Below are 25158 nucleotides of genomic sequence, written 5' to 3' on the forward strand. Positions count from 1 at the left end.
CTCCTTCTGTGTACCCCAAGAATATTGTGTAAAGTTAACAAATAAACAACTTGTAAACATCTATTCAGAGACTTTGGGGTTACTACACTTACATGCCAATACAATTAATCCCTAATGATATTTGTAAGTAATAATGAGTGAATTCTGAAAGAACTGTGAAATTCACAATCACAATACAATAAGTACACATAGGCATGCACATTTCGAGAGCTTACAACAGTTTTTTGTACTCTGGTGTAAAACTCTATAACAGGTTGCCAACAGAGATTGAATTCATCAGGATATTAAAAAAATGTATTTCATTAGCAACTCCTCCTATAATTCATCAGAATTTTGGGCTCTGGTATGTTCTGGATAACTTTAGTGTATTAAATGGTTTTTAGCTATTGCAGTGAAATGGTGCAAATGCATATGGTGGTCAATGGGAGTTGGTGATATGGGCCCTCATTGCTGAATTGAGATCGTGAGAATGTGTATGTGTTGGTACTTACAAAAATATATACAAGGCTGGGAGTTAGATTGCAAAAGATAAGGTTTAAGTAATAATATTTATAAGTGAAAGAAAATTAGGTTCTGTTCAGATTAGTGTGGTGATTTATGCTGGAGATATTCTGGGGGCACAAGATCGCTGCTCAGAGTGACATTTCAAGGAGCTCCAGTCATAGCAAAGTTCCATGACTGTGGGAATCTGTAACTAAGGAGATCAATGTATAATAAACATTGAATTTTACTCAGAGCCATAATGAAAGTCTGTTCTTTTTATTACTTGATTGTATGAAGTTATTCTCGGAAGTTAAAATGATTTGTAATTGGGATAATACCCTGTCTGTGAACCTATCAGAGCATGTTACTACATACAGTAAAACCCCGTATTAATGAACCCGCTTTTAAGGAAATCCCACTTTTAAGGAAAAGAATAAATGTGTAACAATTCGCAAATTAAAATACGGTCTGCAGCTGCACTTCTTGTTTTTGGACATTAAATCCTTATGTCAGGCTTTGATCATCTGCATTCTTAAAATCGATGCCCGCGTTAGCGTTCCGATATTGGTCTCGTATCGATAGTTGTGAAGTTATTGATATTGGTGAATGTTAAACTGATCATTTGAAAACACAATTCTTCCACACTACCGCGCCCCAGCTGCCATGTCTGATGCTATAAAGTGAAAGCTTTAAGTGTATACTGTAGTTGTGTAGTCTACTTATAATAGTGTTTTTGTATGTGTAATATGACCAGTAAATGAAGAAAACTGACGATACAGCAGAAGCTAACAATTATTCAGGATTTTGAAGAGAGTCACAATACCTGTATGAAATTATGTAACGTTGCACAGAAGTACGATTTGGCACCATCATCTTTGTGCGGAATAATAAAAAATAAGGAGGCTTTACTAAATTTAGAAGCACACGATTCATATTCATCAAACCGGAAGAATATTCGTGAGACGTCTTTCAAAGCCAAAGAAACTGCTCTTATAGACTGGTTTCAGGGAATTAGAGCCACAAATATTCTCATAGGTGGCAATGTGTGCATGAGGTGCGAGAAATTGCACTTAGGATGGGATATGAGAACTTCAGTGCATCTAACGGCTGGCTAGATTGTTTTACAGAACGTCACAATCTCTCAACCCAAAATTTAAGTGGAGAATTTGCATCTGTGGACAACGAAAGTGTGGAGGATTGGAAAAGTTATACTTTGCCACATCTGATTCAAGGGTATGATTCAAAAAATAGTTTTAATGCCGATGAGACTGGTGTATTTTATAACCTCCTTCCATCTGAAACACTTTCAATTGAGGGTGAAAAATGTCATGGGGGACAAAAAAGCAAAGAGAGAATGACAGCATTATTGCGTGTGAACAATGATGGAAGTGAAAAGTTGCCACCTTTAATTATTGGTAAATTTAAAACTCCGAGGTGTTTTAAGAACATAAAGACACTTCTGTGCAAATATGAATTTAACAGTTCTTAACAGTATTAACCAGCTGGAACGACACCTTCTAGGAGTACACTGTGCTGGAAGGAAGCAGCAGACTACTCTTCTAGATTTTTTTCAGAAATAAAGACAGTATAACAGTTTCATTCACTATTATGATATCTGATTCATTGAGTGCCATTAGCTAAATAAAATTTTCTCCTTTTAAATCAAGATACCAGTTGACTACTGATGTGACCTAACATCCAAAATATCTTGAAATTTAAAAAAAGTATTATAAATATATCAAGAAGTTTTAAATTTGCCAAGAAACATTTTCATGTTCACTGTATTTTTGTATGCAGCACAAGGTGAGTTTGTTGTTATGGAATATTTATATGGCCTAAATAGCCTAGGTTCCAATTTTGATTCTGGAACACAAGTGCTTTTCTACTCATCTGTATACACAGGGTGATTTTGCTAAATGGGGACAAACTGTATGGAAAGATTCTTGAGAAGAAAAGGAGCATAAAAGATCACGTGAACATATGGAAAGAAATGAGGTACAGCCACTTGAACATAGATATACAGTATTTTCAACAGTGTCGGTATCAAGGGTTGGAAGCAAACCCGCGAACAAACCAGAAAAATGGGAATGTTCTGTCCTTATTAATGTCTTAGGGGCACAATGGCAGCAAACTATAAGCAATGGTTCGGCCCTAATGTTTGGGTGGGGATTATCGGTCACTGCCTTATCAATCTTTCAAAATGCCTCACAGGCATGACATAATCTGCCTCTCCCTGTGGAAGGTGTGCCTTTGGTGATACAAAGGGTAACGTGGCTACTACATAAAGGTGCTTCATTCCAGTACCACACTTCCATGTGGACGTATCTTGACAGCTTTTATCTTGACCATACACTGAGGCTGAACCAGTGCTGAAGGTTCGTAGCCCTACACTACTAAAATGTTAGTACAAACAGACTATTCCCACTGTCTGGTGTGTTCTTGTCTGTGCTTTCAACAATTAAAACCTACACTGTCAAAGGTCAATGTGCTTTCAATCATTCATTAAAACCTACACAGTCACAAATATTGTATCACCAGTTAAAACAAAAATGAAGAAGAAGAAGAAGAAGAAGAAGAAGAAGAAGAAGAAGTGGTTGTACCTCCCTTGGAATGTGTTTTGGGCCACAGGTACATACGACCTTTCTTGCTCCTTATCCTGCTAGGGTTTGTTTCCTGCAGTTTGCCTCTATTTGGCAAAATCACCCAGTATAAAGTAATATAGAAGTGATTCTCACAATTAAGAGTAGTTTAGCAATAGTTATAATTTGTTGATCCACGTAGAGAAGTTGCATTCAGAGGTTGGCTCTGCATGTTGATGCATAACCTTAGTAGTTTCACATTCATGAAGACGAATCTTCATGACAGTATTTGTCTTCAGCTTGAAGAATGGTTTGATGCAGCTCTCCACACTACTCTCCCCTGTGCAAGATTCATCTCTGAATAACTACTGCAACTCACATAAATTTGAAACTACATACTGTACTAACCTCATGGTCTCCCTTTGAAATTTTTAGCCCCACACTTCCTCCAACACGAAATAAATGATTCCTTGATGTCTCAGAATGTGTTTATCATCCAACCCCTTGTTTTAGCCAAGTTGTGCCATAATTGTGTTTCTCCCCTATTCTATTCAGTACCTGTTCATTAATTATGCAATTTACCCATCTAATCTTCAGAATTCTTCTGCAGCAACATATTTCAAAACCGTCTATTCTCTTTTTGTATGGATGCTTATCGCCTACATTTCACTTAGTACAAGGCTATACTCCAAACAAATGCCATCACAGAAGACTTCCTAACACTTAAATTTATATTCGAAGTTGACAAATTTCTCTTGTACAGAAACATTTTTCTTGCCATTGCCATTCTACATTTAATAACCTCTTTACTTCAGCCATAGTAAGTTACTTTACTGCCTGAACAGCAAAAGTACATTCAGGATCTCAGTTTCTAATACAATTCCCTCAGCATTGCCTGATTTAATTCAGTTACATTCCATTACCATTGTTTTGCTTTTGTTAATGTTCATCTTAATACCTTCCTCTCAAGACATTTTCCATGCCATACAGCTACACTTCCAAACCCTTTGTTATCTCTGAAAGAATTACAGTGTCGTTGGAAAACTGTAGAGCTTTTTATTTTCTTTTTTTTCCCTCCTTCCTTTTAAATCCTTTTCCAAATTTTTCTTTGGTTTCCTCTACTGCTTGCTCAATGTACAGTCTGAATAATATTGGGGATAATCTACAATCCTGTCTCACTTCCTACTCAACCACTGCTTCCATTTCATGCCATTTGACTCCGGTAACTGCCATCTGGCTTCTGCAAAGTTGTAAAGAACCTTTCATTTCCTGTATTTTATCCCTGCTACCTTTAGAAATTTAAAGAGTGTATTCCACTGAATTGTCAAAAGCTTTCTCCAAATCCAAAAACGCTATAAATGCAGGTTTGTCTTTCTTTAACCTATCGTCTAAGACATAGGGTCAATATCGCTTCATGTCTTCCAACATATCCCTGGAACCCAAACTGATCTTTCCAGAGTTCAGCTTCTACCAGTTTTTCCATTCTTCTGCACATAATTTGAGTCAGTATTTTGCAACCACGACTTATTAAACTAATACTTCAGTAACCAACAACAGCTTTCTTTGGAATTATTACATTCTTCATGAAGTCTGAGGGTATTTTCTCTGCCTCATATATCTTGAAAACCACATGGAATAAGTTACAAGGGAACAGCTTCTACTTGCCATTATCAATTTCATCCAAATTTATTGTATATGTAGGGCTTGGCCAGATATGAAAGTGACAAAAGTGAGAGATCCAGATGGCCAAACGTTAAGATGACGAATGCATTTTTGGTGTTGGTCAGGTGAGCATAAGCCATTTATGTTAATTATGTTAATCAAAGCATTGGTTGGTGTACAGAGTACAGAATTATAAGACAAAGGCTGTGAGTTTGAGACCCTGCATGGAAATGTTTTTCTCTTACTTACACTGCAGATAGTCCAAGATAATGCTCAATACATTGTATTTATTAATATCTTCATAAAATGCATGAGGAGGAGAGGCAAAAGAAAATCTGGGATTGCAAATAATTCCCAAAAAGGGACTGTACTAACAACGTCCAAGAGGATTCTGCAAATAACTTTCCAAGAAGATATTGTGATTTAAGGGTACATGGTTTCCATTAGTCTCATCCTGACTTCACAGTGGCCTTTGACAGCTGAATTTCAATAACGTTTTAGTGTTTAAGTCATCATCTGTAAAATAATAAAAGAATTTAATTTTACATATGGTGTTCTCATGTACACCTTTCAATACCTTCCACACAATCTATTCACATCACAAAAATTTCTTTGCCTTTCCTTTCCATGCCTTTTATTAATTTATTACTAAATACAATATACTGAGCATTATTTCAGTATCTCTGCAGTATGAGTAATGTAAAAATTGAAATGATCGTCATCATCATCATCATCATCATCATCATGTTAACTGCTATATTAGCATGCCCTTTGCCCCTCTGCTTTCTGCGATCCGTTGCTTCCTTCTTAAGGCTGCCGTATGTTGTAACGTCCATCATGTCATCCAGTATCTGGAACGTCTTCCTTCCTCGCTTCCTTTTCCCTTCTACATAACCTTCTAAAACTGTTTTTATCAGTCCGTCATTCTTTCTTAATATATGCCCAATCCAATTTCTTGTTCTTGTCTTTATTACATCTAGTAACTGTCTTTTCTCTCCCACTCTTCTCAGTACCACCTCATTTTTTACTCTGTCCATCCAACTTATTCTTTCCATCCTCCGCCATGTCTAGATCTCAAAAGCCTCCAGCCTTTCTCTGTCTTTCTTCCTCATAGTCCATGTTTCAGCGCCATATAGAACAACACTTCATACAAGACATTTTATGAGTCTCTTCCTGAGTTCTCTGTCCAGACCGCTGCAGAAAATTCTCCTTTTCTTATAAAATGCCTCTTTTGCCATTGCTATCCTTGTTTTAATTTCTGTGGTGCACTTCCAGTCGGTGTCTATCCTGCTTCCAAGATACTTAAAATATTGCACCTGTTCTCGTATTTCTCCATTCAGCATAATTTTTATTTCCTCATTTCCTCCTAGTGCCAACACTTTTGTTTTATTTGTGTTAATTTTCATTTCATATTTTTTCTGTTGATTTCAATGGTGTCCACCAAACCCTGTAATTCTTTTTCCCCTGTGGCTAGAAGGACCATGTCATCAGCAAACCTCAAACACCCTACTCTTCTTCCTCCAATTTCTACGCATTTGTCATCTAATGAGCAATGGTCAATCATATTTTCCAAGTAGATGTTGAAAAGAGTAGGTGATGGACAGCATCCTTGTCTTACTCCTTTTCCTAGTCCGATACACTTTGTACTTTCTCCTCTCACTTTAATTGAAACTTTTTGATTAAGATATAATGAGTTTACAATTCTTCTGGTTTTCCAATCCACTCTCTTTCCCTTATTATAGTTAGCAGCTTGTCCCAAACCACATTGTCAAACGCCTTTTCTAGATTGATGAAGCACATATATAGGTCTCTTCCTTTTTCAATAAACCTTTCTCCAAAGATTTGTAGGAGCCCTATTGCATCTCTGGTGCCCGTATTCCATCTAAAGCCGAACTACTCCTTGCCAAGATTCTCCTCCATTACTTTTTCAAGTCTCTTATTAATTACTCTTAACATCACTTTGGCTGCATGTGAAATGAGACTGATTGTCCAGTGCTTCTTGGTTCCTTGTTTTTTCGGTAATGGAATCATTACTGTTGTCAGAAAGTCCTCAGGCCATTCACCACTGCCATATATTTTATTACATAATCTCAATATTTCTCTTATTCCATCTTGGTTCAAGCATTTTAATATTTCTCCCGGTATCGTATTTGTACCTACCGCTTTGCCATTTTTCATTGCAGCTATGGCAGACTTTACTTCTTCCATTATGATAGTTGACCCTTTCTCGTCATCACTTACACTGTTGTGTGACTCAAGTTCCAGAGTTTCTGGTTTGCTATTTGTGTCATATAGCTCTTTTAGACATTCATCCCATCTCTGGAGGACATAGTCGCATTCTTTGTACACTACCTTTTCATCTTTACTCAAAATTTCCATAGCAGCACTCCCTGCTCTGTTTTGTTCCCATGTCATAGTTTTTACTCTATTGTACAGTAAGTCGTATCTTCCCTTCCTGTCCAGTTCTTCAATTTCATCACATTCCTCTGTTAGCCATTTTTTCCTAGCCTGCTCTGTTTCTCTTCGCAGTTCATTATTTAACCTTTGGTATATCTTTCTTGCACCTTGAGTGCTCGTTTTTCAATTTTCTTCTATCCTCCAAAAATTGAAATAAAGAAATAAAAAAGGATTCCCCATAGGGTCTCAATCTCATGACCCTTGTATTACCACTCTGCATTCTTTCCATCATGTCAACTGCTGTCTTGGAATTATGCTAACATAAATGACTCATATCTCGCCTGACTCGAGCCAAACATGACACCTCCCCCCCCCCCCCCCCACACACACACACAAATGATTGGCCACCTGGAGCTCCCACTTTTGTCACTTTCATTTCTGGCCAAGCTCTGTATAGGTGAATGTCATCTACTCCAGGGGCTTTGTGGTGGCTTAGATCTTTCAGTGCTCTGTCAAATTCTTCTCGCAGTATCTTAACTCTCATCCCATCTTCATCTACTTCCTCCTCCCTTTCTGCAATACTGCATTCAAGTCCATTTCCCTTGCATAGCCCCCCCCCCCCCCCCCCCTCTATATTCTTTCCACTTTTCCCCTCTTTGCTTATTACTGGTTTTCCATCTTGATATTCATACAACAACTGTTTCTCTTTTCTCCGAAGGCCTTTTTATTTCCCTGTAGGTACACTAGATCGGATGTTAGTTTATACATGCTTCTACTGAATAAAATTTGTTCTATAGGCATTTCAGCTTAGCCATTTTGCACTTTCAGTCATCTCTCTGATACAGAGAGATAATGTTAAGTTCTCTCTACCTTCAAAGAATATCAGCATTCACACAATTAAAAAAAAGTTCATGTCAGTTGCCCCATTAAATATTACTCTAAAAGCAACAGGAACTCAAAGTTCACTAAATTATTATTTCCACTCTGTCCATGATTTTCCATTTTCATACATTACAAAATGCTGTTTTGTATTTTCAGAAAAATGCTTTCCATTGGCATAAATATTTATATAATTTATATTACTTTCAAACATATTTTACATAATACTTCATATACTGCATGTTACTCTAGAATGATGAAAAAGATTACACTGATTCCTATAAACTGAGACTTAATAAATAATACATTTCACTTTTAATTTGTTCTCACCTTGTGCCGGTTCTTTAGTTTGATAGGAAGGCACATGTTGCACTTCTGGCAATGGAAGAATCTATCTCTACCACCAATTCGACAGATTCCACACCCATCACAATGATACTGGTTTTTTTCTTCATCATCGAAAAGTTTGCATTCCAAACATGTATACTGGAAAAAAAGCAAAAGTCATTAGAAATTGTGTTATAAGCAGAACATACTGTATTATCTTATTAAAGTAATAAAATTAAACTTAACTATAAATGCGTGGACAAACAGAACACATTGTAATACTTCTTATTAAGTAATACAGAAAGATGGTAGTGTACTGCAGTAGATAGTGATTTTTTTATGATTACATGAACAAAACAGACTACATCACTTTCTTTTTTCCAACTGTTATTCATACTTTTAACCATGTTAGACTGTCTTCCGATCTAAAATTCAGGAGCATCATTGCTACAGTCTGCAAACAGAAGAACAAGCTAGAGAGTCCTCAAAGCTGGTGAGTTTCCACTATCTACCCTACAATGTCACATAGAGCACCACAGGTTACTTCACAAAGTTATACCCACCTTTCTGTAGTGAACCTTTTAAATCAATGGGGAGACACTGCACAGCACACAGTAGAGGAGTTTTTATTCTTTGCAAGATGCATTAACACTATTCAGAACACGAAATTAGTAACTGATAACAAATACAAGAAACAAGCACAAAAATACTTTATATACATCACCACACAATGCCCCACACTGCTAGGCACTGCTTAGTACTCTCCTATATAGCTTTTGGAGCACTATTCCAGAAAAGCTCACTTCATCCACCACAAGCACTGCTTATCCTTCGGTTTACAGACTACATCACTAGCATCAAGCTGTTGTGTGCCGTTACAACTGAAGCCAAATATGGCAATTTAAGTTAATTATAGAAAAACCTGATCTAGGTTGTTTTATTAATGTATAATGATAATACTTAACTAGGAATGTGTAAAATGTATATATAAAAAAGAAAGAGGCACATACAGGTTGGCTGACCAGTAATAACTTTCAGCAGGTCAATCTCCTGATGATGGCAATATACACACACAAAATAAACTAAGAAAAGAAAAAAAATCATTGGGGGAGTGGAAAGGACAAAAGCAAAACAAGAAAGAAAAGGTAGGATGACTAAGAATGTGTTCTGAAAGAATTATTACATTCAGAGTGACAGTAAGTTAAAAGAACTTTCCAAAAAATGAAAAAACACAGGTATTCAAAAATGCGAAGATGATTCCTCTATACGTCAAAATTCTGTGATATTATGATATATAAATGTTCGACCATGTCAACATTATTAACCTGCAGCATTCCTTCCTTTCTGTGTTGCTACTTGCAAGAAAATAGGTTGGGTTCTGATCACACAAGGCATTCAACCTATATTCTGAGCACCCAACAAAACGAAGAATATGCTACATCTGGTAAATAAGAGTTTCCTTAGGATTAATATTCCTTGTGAATGCATCAGCTTTTACGTTGATCCATTCATACAGTGCCAAGAAGTTGTATAGCGGAAGGAGGCAGCAGGTATTATGGGAGAGGAATGTTTGAAGAAGAGGCAGCAGGTGTATGGGATAGCAATGCAACACACAGGCACAGGTGAGCTTGTGCAGGGCATGACAACAATGACATGACATGGGGGTGGATTGGAAATCAGTGACATACCATAGGATGGGGAGACATGGGAGGGGGGGGGGGGGGGGAAGAGCATATGGATACAGGACGTGTGATGTTAGGGTCCTGGGGGAAGGTGGAGATTGCTGTAGGGAAGGGGTTACCAGAGACTGAGGTCAGAATGATTATGGGAATGAAGGATGTATTGCAAGGGACACTCCCATCAACATAGTTCAGAAGAGCTTTTTCTGGATAGAAGGTTGCAGATGACACAGTTTGTAAAGCAGCCATTGAAATAAAGAATATTGAGCACAGCGCATGTTCTGCCACTAGGTGGTCATCTCTGCTCTTGGCCACAATTTGACAGTGGTTACTCATTTGAATACATGCCAAATGCAGTCTCAGAACTGTGTTTTCAGCTGGCACAACAATGTAGCTACAGAGTGTGTGTGAGTGTGTGTGTTTGTGGGGGGGGGGGGGGGGTGATTATATATACATATTAGCCCAATAAGGGATTTGTCCAAAAGCTATTGATGATTTTAGTCTTGTTTAAGTGCATGTCTAAGACTGAATGCCTCTACTATTCTGTAGGTTGTTATGTTTACTCTTAAATTGTATACAAACATAGAATTATGTTTGATGAGACGAAATAAATGTTCCTATTGAGATTCAGAGATCAAATTGTGCAACAACTACTTTAATCAGAGAAGCAGCTGTATCATTAGTGGTACACGTAAGAGCGTTCCTGATGCTGAGAGTGTAAAGAGAAATATGCCATGTTGTTTACTTCCTAGCAAGCCTCATGGTACTAATAGTATCTCTCCATCACAGACAACTCACTGGTAGCATATGTAAATTTCTTGGCTATTGCACATTGTTATACACATGTAATTAGGCTAGATGCCCCATTTAAAATATCATTATAACACATTTCGACATTGAACACTTGGTGATGATAAAGCCATTCAAACCTAATATGCCAAGAAACAAGATAATTTCATCAAATAATGCTTGCAGTTTGTAATTCAGGAACATCAGTCAGCACTGTTTTGCAACACACAGGCTCACATTATTCCTGCAGCTCGTAACACATTCCCAGTGATGAGACTAGTGTGCAATGGCAATCCCACTACTTCTAACAACTTTCTCACTACATTGTGGCCATGTAAAACACTGTTGCAACATTCAGACTGTTTCAGTTCTTGTCTTCAGTGTTTTCAAAACGTGTGGTTGCATGTACTGAACAGCTTTACATAAATTACTTACATTATGTAGTCTACAAAAATGGTCGAAAACATTTCAAACTTAGACATATTGTAAAAACCTGAGCCAGTGGTTACAAAATAAACATCTTTGTCACTTCGTGTATATACAACCCAAGTACACAGTTGGGGAGGGAGGGGCGGGGAGGGGGGGGGGGGAGGGGGGGGGAGGCTGGGGGGAGGGAGATATAATGGAGAGGCTTAGTACTCATAAAAAATAGCTGAATAAACTATTTGAAGCAGCAACAGTGTCAGTCCAGCTGCACATAATGTCATCAAAAATTTCTCTTCAGCATTTGTGAGAACATGCAGGGCATCATAAATACAGTGTTGAGTGTTTAAAATACAATTACAATGTCACCATTTTACATTTTTTCACAAAAAATTTGAAGCCAGATCTCCCCTTTTTGTGACAAGCTGCCTTTATCATTTCTTTAAAATCCTCCTCATTTAGCCCATCTTGAACTTCAGAGCACTTCCTCAGCACTAGCCCTTTGCTAAATAACACTCTTCTCATGAAATTTTCCCTTCAGGCAGTGGGAGTAACAAGGTGTAATACAACACTGCCAAAGTTCTGTGTGTCTGAAATAATCACAAAACAATGAAAGTCAACAAAAACTTCTTCAGAACTTCCACTAGAGAACTAAAATTTTTCTTGTGAACAAATTGTTCTTGAAAACTAAGGCCTTCTTATAGTTAAAATGTTTTTTTTTTATGGAAACAAAACTCTTCTTGGGAACTAAGATATTGTTGAAAACTAGAATCTTCTTGATCTTTAAAATTGAATTCTTACAAAATCTTGAAAATTAAAAATCTTTGAAACAAAGAGCTACTTTGGCCACATACATGTAGATTAGTCCAATTAGTCCCATTTTCTGACAGAGCTTATTTTGAACTGCACATTGTTTTTGATGCTGATAACAGAGGCACTCTTACATGTTTAGGTACTTTGTGCTTTGGGCATAAGTTACAAAATGTTGGAGTATCCGTGCATACCTACTTTTTGTACATGGAAAAAAATTTCCAGTCTGATTTCACAATCACATTTAATGATATGGTGTTTGGCATTGTCCTGGTAATGAAGACCAGCATCTTTCTTGTACAGTTTCAGATATGATATTGTGCATCAATTAGGTGATTACTTGGTACTTTCCACAATATGGTTATGTGGCAATATTTTGTAGTTCTGCTTCTTAATTACTCAATTGGATACCAAACATACAGAGCACTGGGTAGGGTTGGTGAATATATTTTCCATCAAATCAATGTTTGCCCTTTGAAACGCACCAAACAGCTGGTGCATGAATAATGCATACTACTGGTTTTGGTGGAGGGTTGTGTAGCCATTAATGATTAGGGCCCTCCTATTTATTGCTCCCGTTTTTTGTTCTTCGGCACCACTGCATGAAATTTGATAAAGTTTTTGAAAGATGCTAAAAAGGTTTATTTTTGTTGTTGGCAAACTACTCAAAACAAACTCATAGACTTCCTACTTCTCTTACTGCATTGTTTTCTGTAGTTGAATTAATTTCAGGTCCTACATCTTGGCAAGATAACACACAGAATTTCTATTTACTAACAATTCAATTTATATCAACATTGGATATCATTTCAACAAGGCATGATATTGGCCATTTGCTGTGCAGAAATCATACTGAGCATTTAGTCTGACACAGCAAGAATAGCAGACCTGGCATTTTCAACATTATTGTTATGCAGCCAACCTGGAGCCTTAGTATTTGTCATGTAGCAACAGTGTTTGCTGTAATCCAGATGCCAGTGCTGAAGATCACTGTTTTTGGTATTTATGTCATTTAGCACCCTATTCCAGTTGGTGGCTGCATATTCTAATGTTATCTTAAGGCAATATCTGTGTTATGTGGAATTAAACCCGTCATATTAAAGCACCTCCAAGTGATTGTGTAGATGCTCATTGGTCAGTGTAATTGATAAAACTGAAATTGCAACATAGTCTGTGTCAAAGGCAAGGCACTTTTTATAGATGAGGATGCCCTAGTAATTGGATTTGAAGGCACTGATATTTCACTTGTTAATTTTCAAGTACTTTTATGGAGTGTTATTAAGGTTGTAACTTGCATGTGTAATCACTTCCAGAGTAATTTAATATTGCCTACATCCTAGACATACTTGTTTGTAGCCTTATTTGGACAGATTAGTGTTCCTTCTGATGTGTGTTGGTATGGTAGTCAGTGGCTGTTGCATTCCTATTTCCTGGGCCCAGAGCAGAGACATGTTTTCTTTCTGCTGTGGCAACACTTCCATCATCGCACGGCACCTTGGTTGGTCCACAATTCGGCACCTCCACCAGCTGCTTTGTGCTGGTTCAAGTTAATTAAATTTGATTGTCTGATACATGCCATGGTGGAGTGTCACCAGTTAATACTGGAACTACTGATCTATTCAATATTGTGAATTCAGCAAGCACATAAGCTTTAAAGCATGATCTGTGAGCCTGAAGTTCCTTGTCACTATATTTGCTCTTTAACTCCTTGTTTAAACCTTGTACTCTTATTGGTAGTCCTGGAGCAAGTTCACTTTTAAAGCTCTTTACTTGTGAATATTAAATGGTGAGTTTTTCATTTTTTATCCACAGTCATTAGCTAACTCTATTCATTGCAGTCTGTTGGCTGCGATAGCCACCTGCTGTAGTTTGCCACCTTTTCTTGTATTTTTGGGAACCACTGTCAAGCTTTTCTTGTATTTCGTGGGGACTGTGATTTCATTGCTTAATGGATTTGATTAAGTTTATAATTTGTTATGAGCTTTCCAGCAGTCACAATCAGTGGGGTGACTTGTTAGCCTTACTGTATTTTGGGTGGGAGTTGCTATGATATTGCTGCATTAATGACAAGATTTCTGCTTTCTCTTGTTTTACAAATGTGTTTTAAATATGAGGCAAGTCCAGAAAGTAGGTATGGTTTTGGACAAAAAACTAATAACATTTTTCAAACCGAAATTTATGTTTATAATAAAGAGCATTTCTTACACCATTTTTCTAAATGGTTGCCACCTTTGTTCTGACATCTGACATAGCGGGAAACCAATTTCTCTATGCCCTCTTCAGAGAAAGATGCCGCCAGTGAAGACAACAACTGCTGAACACCGTTTTTTGCATCTTTTTCTGCTTGTTGAGTTCTTTCCCAAAGGTGAAACTGTCAGTGTGATACAATACAGTGGAACACTGAAAAAACAGTGGTGCACAATTCAAAACAAAAGACTTAGAATGCTCACTCAAGGAATTGCATTGTCTCATGACAACTCTTGTCCCTATTCCACTAGTGTAGCTCGAAAGCTTATTCAGGAATTTGGTTGGGCGCAGTTCAATCACCCGCCATAGAGACCAAATCTTATACCTTCTTACTATTGCCTGTTCTCAAACTTTGAGTATGAGTTTGAAATAAGGCGTTTTGATGATTATGATTATGATGATGATGATGATGATGACACAAAAACAATGTTCAGCAGTGGCTGTCTTCACTTGCGCCACCTTTCTATGAAGAGGGCATAGAAAAGTTGGTTTCTCCCTATGAGAAAAGTCTGAACAATGGAGGCACTATGTAGAAAAATAGTTCAGGAAATCTCTTTCTTGTAAAAATAAATTTTGGTTTTAAAAAAGATTCATATGAGTTTTTTCCCAAGACGGTACTTACTTTCTAAAGATGCCTCTTATTTCGGCATGGCTACTGCAATGCTTGGAATTAATCTCATGGAGAAACAAATTAAGAAAGTAATGGTGAAGACCATTCTAAAGATCATGAATTAGACTCAAAAAGGAATGTGCAAAAACAAAGATATCACACTGTCAATTGTTTTGAAAAGGCAAGTAACAGATACGTCCCGTTCCAAAGCAGAAAGCAAGAACAACTTATTTTAAACAAGAAGAAGCAAAGATTATATGTATGAATCAATTAATTGATGAGAAGATCACTCAATGCACATTTCTCAAACTTACAAAAACAATATACATAGTGAATCAAAATTTGAGCACTCTGATACCTCAGTGCAACTCAACTCCTTGCATACTGACAGTACAAATAAGACAAACAAAATTTCATCCTGTGCATATTTTCAGTAGAAAATGGATGTAAAAGAAAGAATTTGGCAACATTGTAATCACATACACAAGTATCTGTAATCAATACTGTGTGTAGAGTTTTGTGTTAGAATACTTACTTGAGTTCAAGATTTTTAACCTGGGTCTAATTGTAATTTATTTTTTCTCATTTTAGACTCTCTAATAAGGTAATTTGCTTCTTAATTGTTACACATCAATTACATTACGCATTGTACAAATCACATGCAATTATTTCATACTAACACTGACAGCACAATCATTTTTTTATTATTCTACTTTTAAAGATTTATTTTTGCCTTAAAACATTTGTTCTGTTCTCCTCCCTGCCCAACACCCCTCTGTGGATTGTCAGCTTTGCTTCCCTTTTATTCAGTCATATCCGCCTGCCCCTGGGAAACACACCACCCACTCTCTCTTGGTCTATCCTTGCTTCTTTTACCTATGGTAGTTCCAATTCCTCTGAAGCTATGCAAATTATGTAGCCACGTCAAGAAGTGTATTTTTTCACACTACTTTGTCAACTACATTCAAACCCAGTTTCCAGCATATGCTGCTTTCATTGATTCTATTACTACCAACTATTGTGCTTACTACTTTAATAGCCATCACCTTTCTTTAAGACATTGCATCACCAGCAGGAACTGCAACCCACCTCCAGGTAATTACCAAAATCTATTATTAATTTTATCATCAGATAATGATGAGATAGTCTTTCAGTTTACAGTCTATTATTATTATTATTATTATTATTATTATTATTATTATTAGGTACCTCAATGGACACCTGGAGAAAAAAAACTGTTTTTCTACAAGTCATGAATCTCTCTCTCTCTCTCTCTCTCTCTCTCTCTCTCTCTCTCTCACACACACACACACACACACACACACACACACACACACACACACACACACACACACAACCGACTACTTGTTGACATCAAAAGGCTCTTCCAAAGTGTTCTGAAAATCTTTACATCATTGATTTTGACAAGGAATGTGCTGCTACTTAAAATTCAGTATAAAATACATCAAAGCTGATCTGCATAATTCCGTATGTAAATACACCACCAGAAACACGCTGTAAGAAATTTGATAGTGTTAATAAAGTTGTTTTAAGCATCTGCTGTGACGACTATGTATGTTTTGCGAAAGACTTGCTGTCACTGATAGTGCGCAACTGGCCACTCACTGAATGTAGGTAATAGCTATGTTTACCATCTCCACGTTGATAACCCTTGTAGTTATTTCAATAACACATCAGGTAACTTATCTTAACTGATTGTTATTCTTCCTGAATATATCTGACATGCCTGACAATAATTGCTATCTTTAGGGTTAAAAAATAAAATAAAAATATAGTTGTAGGGTATGTTATGTTTAAAATGCTGTAGCACTAGTGGCCAGATCTATATTAGAAAATAAAAGATATTACAACTAGACTCAAAACTGAACTCTCAAACTCAATCATGTTAACACAAAATGCTACCAATAGGACTAACTGAACATCACAGCTATACAGTACTGAATGAAGATACTTGTCATACATGCGATTACAGTGATGCTAAATTGCCTTTTTGTGACTTTGAATGCACCAGTTTCCACTCACCATGTTGTCTTCTTTTTCTTTTGCTTTTATCCTATACCTACAAGAGGTTGGTATGGTTATCATCAGATTAATTAATGATTAATGTTAGAGGGTGGCATATGCCCTTCCTAGAGCAGAATTTGTGTATCCCAACTGTCTGTACTTAGTACTATCCACGTGAAAGTATGTGAACATTTCCTAAATGTTCGTGAATGTGTGACTGAAGTGGGATGTGGGTACTATCCTGGTATTCACCTAGTCAGATGTGGGAAACCACCTAAAAACCACATCCATGCTGGCCAGCACACAAGCCCTCGCCAATACAAGGCCAGTGCACCTGCCCAAATCCTGGAAGCGATACGATAACATGTGCAGCTATCGGAGCAGGTCATGCATTCTTTAAAATGTTATGGAAAATTAAATATCAAGTAATACAGTTGAATGTCACGATGTCATGAAATCATAATTATTTTTCAAAACAGTATTCACCAAGGTAACCTTGATCATATCTGGCTTTACCTCTAGAGGAAGCAGTTTTGTTTTCAACTGGTGCTATTTTTGTAATCGTCAGCCTTAATCTTTCTCTGGCCACCCCTAGATATTCAAACAAGGAAACATTTTTTGATGAGTTGCTCTTCCATACTGAGCTTTACTGTGGCAACCCTGTAGATAATGTAACATCCGCTGACATATCTCCATCATAAATGAATATGCAAATAAGCACTGATCATAGATGCCATCTCTATCCATACCTTGATTATAATCCACAACAATTTGGACTTCACAGCATGAACCTTATCAGGTAATGTAAATTCTGTAAATTCTGTTACCTCTTCCTCGAAGCAATTGCACTGAACTAAAGTAGCTTTTTTTAAAGTTTTACAGTCACAGCAGAACAAATGTTTGTTTAGCAGTACCCTGAAAATGTTGGGAGAGCTATGCTAATTGTCTATGTAACTAGTTCTACATTCTCCAAATAGATCCTCAAACATTTCCATCTTCTGCAATTCTATGAACTTCTCAAAATTTTTTCTCCTGCCCAGCATACTTTTTCACACTGCAGTAGCACACATTATGCAAAGAGAATCCTTTAGATATTTTGCTACAAAATCTGGCTCTCATAAATCTGTTCTTCTGAACATCCAAAAGCCTACCAATAAATTTAATCTCTTTTTCATCGCAGCAAACATTTGAGATTGGGAAATATACTCTGAAATAAGTTGAACAATTTTGACATAAACAGTGGTTCCTTACACAGTTTACCAGATCTGTCTTGGAATTTTTTACTTGAATCACTTCAGTTGCATGGTTCCAGGAAAACTCATAGTTTACAAAACAAAACAGACCAATAAAATCCCTGAAAATTGTCATCTCAACTTTCTTCTTCTTCTTCTTCTTCTTCTTCTTCCTCCTCCTCTTCATCATCATCATAGTTGTCCTCTTTATATATAAGATGGTCCTCACTGCCATAGAGTGTGTTGCTTATGCGTTATTTATACCACACTTCTTGAAAGATTTAACAATGTCTTCTCTCACATTAGATCACGACTTTTTATCCACTGACACACTTGCATGATTCTAGGTCATTTTAAAGCTTCTTTCAGTGGGAATTCATGTTTTTTTCCCCAGTTCTTCTTCACTCATCAGACAATCGTAAATGGTTTTTTCCTATTGGTGAAGGGACAAAATGCTACTTTGTTTCCATGTTTTTCTGCACATGTCATTACTTTTATTTATTTATTTTGCTACAAAACAAGCTACTAACAGAAATATTGTACTGTTACCAATAACACAAATCACTTTCAGTTCAAGTTCATTGGCACTGTAGACTGCAGTGATGTGTCATAGAATAGACAGCATTCTAGGTTTGTGATGATGGGGTGGACGGGGATTGTGTTAGGAAGCTTGAGAATCCCGACAACTCGTGTTCATTGCATCAGTGCACTGGTGTTTCCAGTTTAATTCAATGTTGCTAGATAAGAGCCAGGTTTCCCTCTGCATCGAACAGATGGCCACTTTTAAGACTAGCAGGAATTTTAAACCAAACACTGGACAGTTATCTATTAAAGTTGAGTATAAGATGCACCTGAATTTTGAAGGCAAATTTTTGAAGATAAAAGTGCATCTTATACACCATAAAATATGGCACCAGATTGTTAACAACACTGTTCCACACCCATTCAAACAGTTCTTCGAGTTAAGGATGTAATGAATACATGTCCCCACATCCAGGAATAGCAGTTTCTTCGAGTATTTGGCTGCTGAGTACGTTGATGCACCAATGTTGCTGACAAATGGTACAGTGGCATCTGCTCTTTGTGTTCTTTCAGCAGCCCACATAGTCTAGGTGGAACTGATGCTCTTTGTTGTAACTGCAACTGGGACGGTCACGAGGTTGAAATGACGGAAAGCAAGACAGGACCCGCGGAGAGGCCCGCCAACAACAACACAATGGGAGAGGATAGACACGACCAACGAAAGACAGAATGAACAACAACAAAATCGAACAACAGAGTCACAAGGAAACCTAACAAATATGTCTACTCGTAAACAGAACAAGAAAGTAAGTAAGCTGTTTAACGTGAGGCGATATGTCCACAGACATACGCAAGATTAGACTGGCTGGCTGAGCGAGAGGCAGGCGCTTAAGTACTCTATCGGGGGCGCCGCTATTGGCTGCTGGAACCACGTGTTCCACTGTGGCGCCCTCACACTACAAGCAGGCCAGGAGGTGCGCCGCCACAGCTTACAATGCGATGGAGCAGAGACCACTAAGGGTCTTCGACGTCCATGACGTCTGGTGAGGATTCAAATTCCACAGAGCATGGTACCAGATCCCTCCCCCCTGAAACTTGTGCACAGGGGCGGAAATGCCCCGGATGGTGCCGAGGTGGGTGGCAGTGGGAAGAGGAACTGGGCACATCAACCGCAACTGGCAGGGAGGAAGGGACGCCCGAGGTATCCATGACAGCCGATCCAGAGTCCAAGGTGGGGGGAGGGAGCCGTCGATCCATCCGGGGGTGGAGAGGGCTGGCGACAGGCCCACTGGGAGACGGCAACTGGGGGCAGGGACTGTGACTTGAGGACCACGTCTGTACCTGAAGGAGGTAGGGAAAGAGACGGCGGCATGAGTCCTGTGGCAGCACGAGGGCAGAGCTGATTATGATGGCAGCGCTCCAACCCATTCGACGTCTGTACTGACGTCACATGCCACCCATGGGCCGCGATGGCTGCGGCGGGTGTCCAACCTGCCTTGTGCCCGTACTTGCGGACCCACATGGCTGTGCCAGGGGCATACCACTGCAAGGGCTGGGAGTGGGGGCATCAGCAAATGGAGCAGGGCTCGCGGTTGTCGCCCATGAAGGGGCTCTGCAAGACTGTGTCCGTCAATCGGCATAGTGCGATAGGTGCTCAAAAACAGGGTGAAGGCTGACGTTAATGGTTTTAGGATGCAAATCTGCTATGGTCATGAGCGCCCGGTCTATGACTTAGGAAAAGGTAAAAAAAAAAAAAAAAACTGGAAACCAGCAGCAATGGGATCGAAACTCAAAAAAGTGGGAAAACTAAAAACAGAAGGAAAGCTTAAAAAACCACAATAGAAGAGGGTTGTTTGTCCCCAAAAAGAGCTTCAAATGACTGACGTCATCTCACTGACACTAATAAACTCGAGAACGCGATCGGCTGAGCGCATGTCATCTGCTAAAATGTAAGATATATCAGGTGACAGCTGTAGACGGGCACGTAACGTAGTAAAATAGGGGCACTCAAGTAAAAGGTGTCTCACTGTCCACAGTTGAGAGCAGTGGGGACAAACCAGGGGAGGATCGCCACTTAACAGATGTCAATGGCTAAAAAGACAGTGCCCTATCCGGAGTCTAGTTAAAATTACATCCTGAGTTTGGCAGGAAGTGGTCCAAGCACAGGTAAGAGCTATCACATCCCACAATTTATTATTGGGAAGTGTCGACCAATGTGCATGCCATGAAAGAGCAACACGATAACATAAAACACTCCATAAATCGGCGAAGGGAGCCATGCGAACAGCAGGCTGAAGAAGAGAGACTGTAGACTTGGCCACTACATCGGTCACCTCTTTTCCACAGATACCAACATTTCCTGGGATCCAGAGGAATGCCACAGAGATGCCCACCAAGTGGAGCAAGTGCACGCAGTCCTGAATCCGGTGGGCCAGAGGGTGGACAAGGTAGAGAGCTTGGAGACTGAGGAGAGAGCTGAGTGAATCTGAGCAGCTAACATACTGTATCCACTGATGAGGACAGATGTATTGGACAGCCTGGAGAACAGCGTAAACCTCCACAGTAAAAACCAAACACTGCTCGGGAAGCCGATATCGATTAGGGGTGTCGGCAACAATATAGGCACTCCCAACACCAACTGATGTTTTTGAGCCATCAGTGTAAATAAATGTGGCATCCTTCATTTGTGCGCATAGAACAGCAAATGCCCGACGAGAAACAAGGGAAGGGGTACCATCCTTGGGAAACTGACAAAGATCACGGAGCAGGCAGGTCTGGGGCTGGAGCAAAGGCGGTGCTGTACCCCAAGTTGTCAAGAAAGTTTTAGTAAAATGGAAGGAAAGAGAATGTAGCAGTTGAAAGAAGTGGACTCCCGGGGGTAGTAGAGAGAAAGGGTGGCCTGCATACCCTAAATTCAAGGAGGCGTCGAAAAAAATGTCACGGGGCAAGTTAGCCGGCATGGAAGACAAATGGCTAGCATGACGTCTCAGGACAGCTCGCCAATTGGACAGCGGAGGTTCAGCAGTCTCAGCATAAAGGCTTTCCACAGGGCTGGTGTAAAAATCTCCAGACACTAAACATAATCCACGGTGCTGGACAGACCACGCGGTCCGCTCCCCAGGAGGTACCATTCAGGACACGGAGGGGGATGAGATACAGCAAGCCGTAAGATAGGAAACATGGGAGAACCAGCACAGTTTTCTGTCAAACATAAGACCCAAGAATTTAGCGATGTCCATGAACAGAAGGTTGACAAGGCCTAGATGTAAGGAAGGCGGAAGAAACTCCGTACGACACCAAAAATTGACACAAACGGTCTTACTAGGAGAAAAGAGGAAGCCGGTTTCGATGCTCCAAGAGTGAAAGCGATCGAGACATACTTGAAGATGTCATTCAAGAAGGCTAGTCTGTTGAGAGCTGTAGTAGATCGCAAAATTGTCCACAAAGAGGGAGCCCGAGACATCAGGAAGGAAACAATACATAATTGGATTTATGGCAATGGCAAACAGTACAACACTTAGCACAGGATACCCTGTTTTCTTAGGAGAAAGAACAGGAGAAAGAAGTGTTCACCCACACTTTAAATGTGCACTCTGGCATAAATTCACGAAGAATAAGGGGCAGCCGATTTCGATAGCCCCAAGAGAACAGTGTGCAGAGGACTCCTGTCCTCCAACAGGTATTGTATGCTCTCTCCAGATCAAAAAATATTGCTACTGTTTGGCATTTCCTGAGGAAATTGTTCATGATATAAGTGGAGAGAGCAACAAGATGGTCAACGGCAGAACGATGCTTTCGGAAACCGCACTGGGCAGGTGTTAAAAAGACTTCGGGACTCCAGCCACCAGGCTAAACGGCAATTCACTGTACGCTCCAAAACCTTATATACACTACTTGTGACAGAAATGGGGCGATAGCTAGAGGGGATGTTTGTCCTTTCTAGGTTTCGGAACAGGTATGACGATAGCTTCCCGCCATCTTCTGGGAAAAGTACTATCAGTCCAAATTTGATTATAAAGGTGAAGGAGGTAGCGCAGACTATGGTATGATAAAATGCGGCAACATTTGTATGTGGATACCATCTGGTCCTGGGGTGGAAGAGTGAGAAGACCAGAGTGCATGTTGGAGTTCCCACATGGAGAAAACAGTATTATCGCTTTAGTGATTTTGAGAGGAGAAAGCAAGAGGTCGCACTTCCGCTGCATGTTTCTTCGGGAGAAAAGCTGGTGGATAATTGGAAGAGCTCGAAATCGCAGCAAAGCATTCACCCAATGAGTTAGAAATTGCGACGGGGTCCACTAAGGCATCATGCACGACAGTGAGCCCAGAGATCGGGGAGAAACTAGGCGAGCCAGATAACCGTCGAATCCGACTTCAAACTTCCGAGGAGGAAGTGAAGATGTTAAATGAGCTACTAAAGAAGTCCCAGCTTGCCTTCTTGCTATCCCAGATGACGCGACGGCATCATGCACGGAACTGCTAATAGTGGATACAGTTGGGCAAAGTAGGATGGTGGCAGAAAACACGAAAAGTATGTCGCTGCTCACGTATTACGTCGTTGCATGCCTTATTCCACCAAGGAACTGGGAGGCGGCGGGGCAAATTGGATGTGCAAGGTATTGAGCGTTCCGCAGCTGTAGGAATAACTCCTGTAATATGAGTGACCTCATCGTCGACACTAGGAAAGTGACCGTCATTGAATGTCGCTAGAGATGAAAAAAGTGTCCAATTGACTTGGGCAAACTTCCAGCGTCTCACACACATATATGTCAGTTGTGGCTGCAATCTAAGGCACTTGGAAAGTGGTCAGTTGAGTATCAGCAAGAATGAACCATTCAAAGTGCCGAGTGAGCGGAACAGTACACACCGAAAGGTCCAAGTGAGGGTCCCCAGTGATGAGGCAATCAAGATCCGCTTGGTGGAAGACGTCTATCAATAGTGAGCTGCACAGACAAGGATGCGGAAATCTCCAAAGCTGGTGGTGGGCATTGAAGTCCCCAACCAGCAAATAGGGGGGCGGAAGCTGACCAAGAAGGTGAAGGAGATCAGCTCTTGCCATTGGTGTGGACGATGGAATGTATACAGTACAAAGAGAGAAGGTGTATGCAAAAAGGGAAAGACGGACAGCAACAGCTTGGAAGGAACCATTTAAGGGGGATTCATGGAGAAGAATCATGAGTCCTCCAAGTGCTGGAGTGCCATCAACAGAGGGGAGATCAAATCGGACTGACTGAAAATGAGTAGGATTGTAAGAGGATCGACAATTCATCCCGATTGGCTTGAATGCCATGGATAATGGACATAGGGTGGACAGAAAAGGGAAGAATGTGACCAAGGTTGCTCTCAACTCAACGACTGCTCAGAGCCAGCGGCTGACAGATAGGAACGGCATTCAGCCAAAGGCAGAAGATCCTGATCCGTAGGTTGTTCGGGAGCAGCTCCTGCCACCAGTGATCGGCCAATTGATCAGCCGCCAGCAGTGCGCCTTGGCGAAACAGAAGACGGCCGAGGGCAGTTACCACCAGGTGGTGCTGTAGATGAGACATGCCGTGGTGGAGAAGGAGAGGAACTGGGTTTCTTATTAGCCTTCTTGGAAACAGGACATTGAGATGAGGGAGGAATATATGGTTTTGAAGTCGGGGTACGTAAAAATTCTTCACGAGTAGGCTCTCTTTTGGAAGTCCGGGTGTCTGATTTTGGGCTCGTGATTTAGCAGAACTCGAAGGGTAAGCCATAGAGTGAGCAGGTGGTAGTGGAGAGGTTGAACAGGCGATCTTTGCGGTGGCCGACCTGATGGCCATAGCACTACAGTTGAGATCACAAGTCTGCGTGGCTGCCTCCTCTGTAGGCTGAGGAAAGGCAAGGATAGTGCTGTATTTACCTGAGTGAGGCACAGTGGGCTTTTGAATGGCGAATAACTTTCGATTAGCAAAGGGAGACACCTTTTTCTTCACTCTGATTTCCTGAACGAGCCATTCGTCTTTGAACATGGAGCAATCTGTAGAGGAAGCAGCATGGTTACCCATACAGTTGATGAAACGAGGGGATGAAGGTGGACAAGCACCCTCATGGGCATCCTTGCCACACGTAACGCATTTGGCTGGATTGGAACATGACTGGCTGGTATGATTGAACCGCTGACAACGATAGCAACGTGTAGGCTTTGGGATGTAAGGGCAAATGGAAATTATCTCATAGCCCGCTTCTATGTTCGATGGAAGTTGAACTCTGTCAAATGTCAAGAAGACAGTATGGGTTGGAACCAAGTCCTTGTCAACATTTTTCATGACTTGATAAACAGCCGTTATGCCGTGGTCAGACAGGTAGTTTTGAATTCCCTCGTTGGACGATCTGTCGAGGGAGTGTGTATAAACCACCCCATGTGATGAATTTAAAGTGCAGTGCACGTCTACCCGGACAGGGATGGTGTGTAGCAGTGAAGTACGCAGCAAGTTTTGTGCCTGGAGGGCACTGACTGTTTCTAACAGCAAGGT

General features: G+C 39.9%; 1 protein-coding gene across 5 annotated transcripts in view; it reads right to left on the minus strand.

Annotated features, from left to right (window-relative positions):
* The window catches only part of LOC126271887 (RING finger and CHY zinc finger domain-containing protein 1), an 81767-nt gene that overhangs the window by 41416 nt on the left and 15193 nt on the right, over positions 1–25158 (minus strand). For all 5 annotated transcript variants that reach the window (XM_049974266.1, XM_049974263.1, XM_049974262.1 and 2 more), the window contains exon 3: positions 8331–8486. In XM_049974266.1, the coding sequence (XP_049830223.1) occupies positions 8331–8486 (156 nt within the window). The remainder of the gene's footprint in view (positions 1–8330; positions 8487–25158) is intronic.

The sequence above is a fragment of the Schistocerca gregaria genome, chromosome 5, assembly GCF_023897955.1.
Source record: "Schistocerca gregaria isolate iqSchGreg1 chromosome 5, iqSchGreg1.2, whole genome shotgun sequence".
Lineage (NCBI taxonomy): Eukaryota > Metazoa > Arthropoda > Insecta > Orthoptera > Acrididae > Schistocerca > Schistocerca gregaria.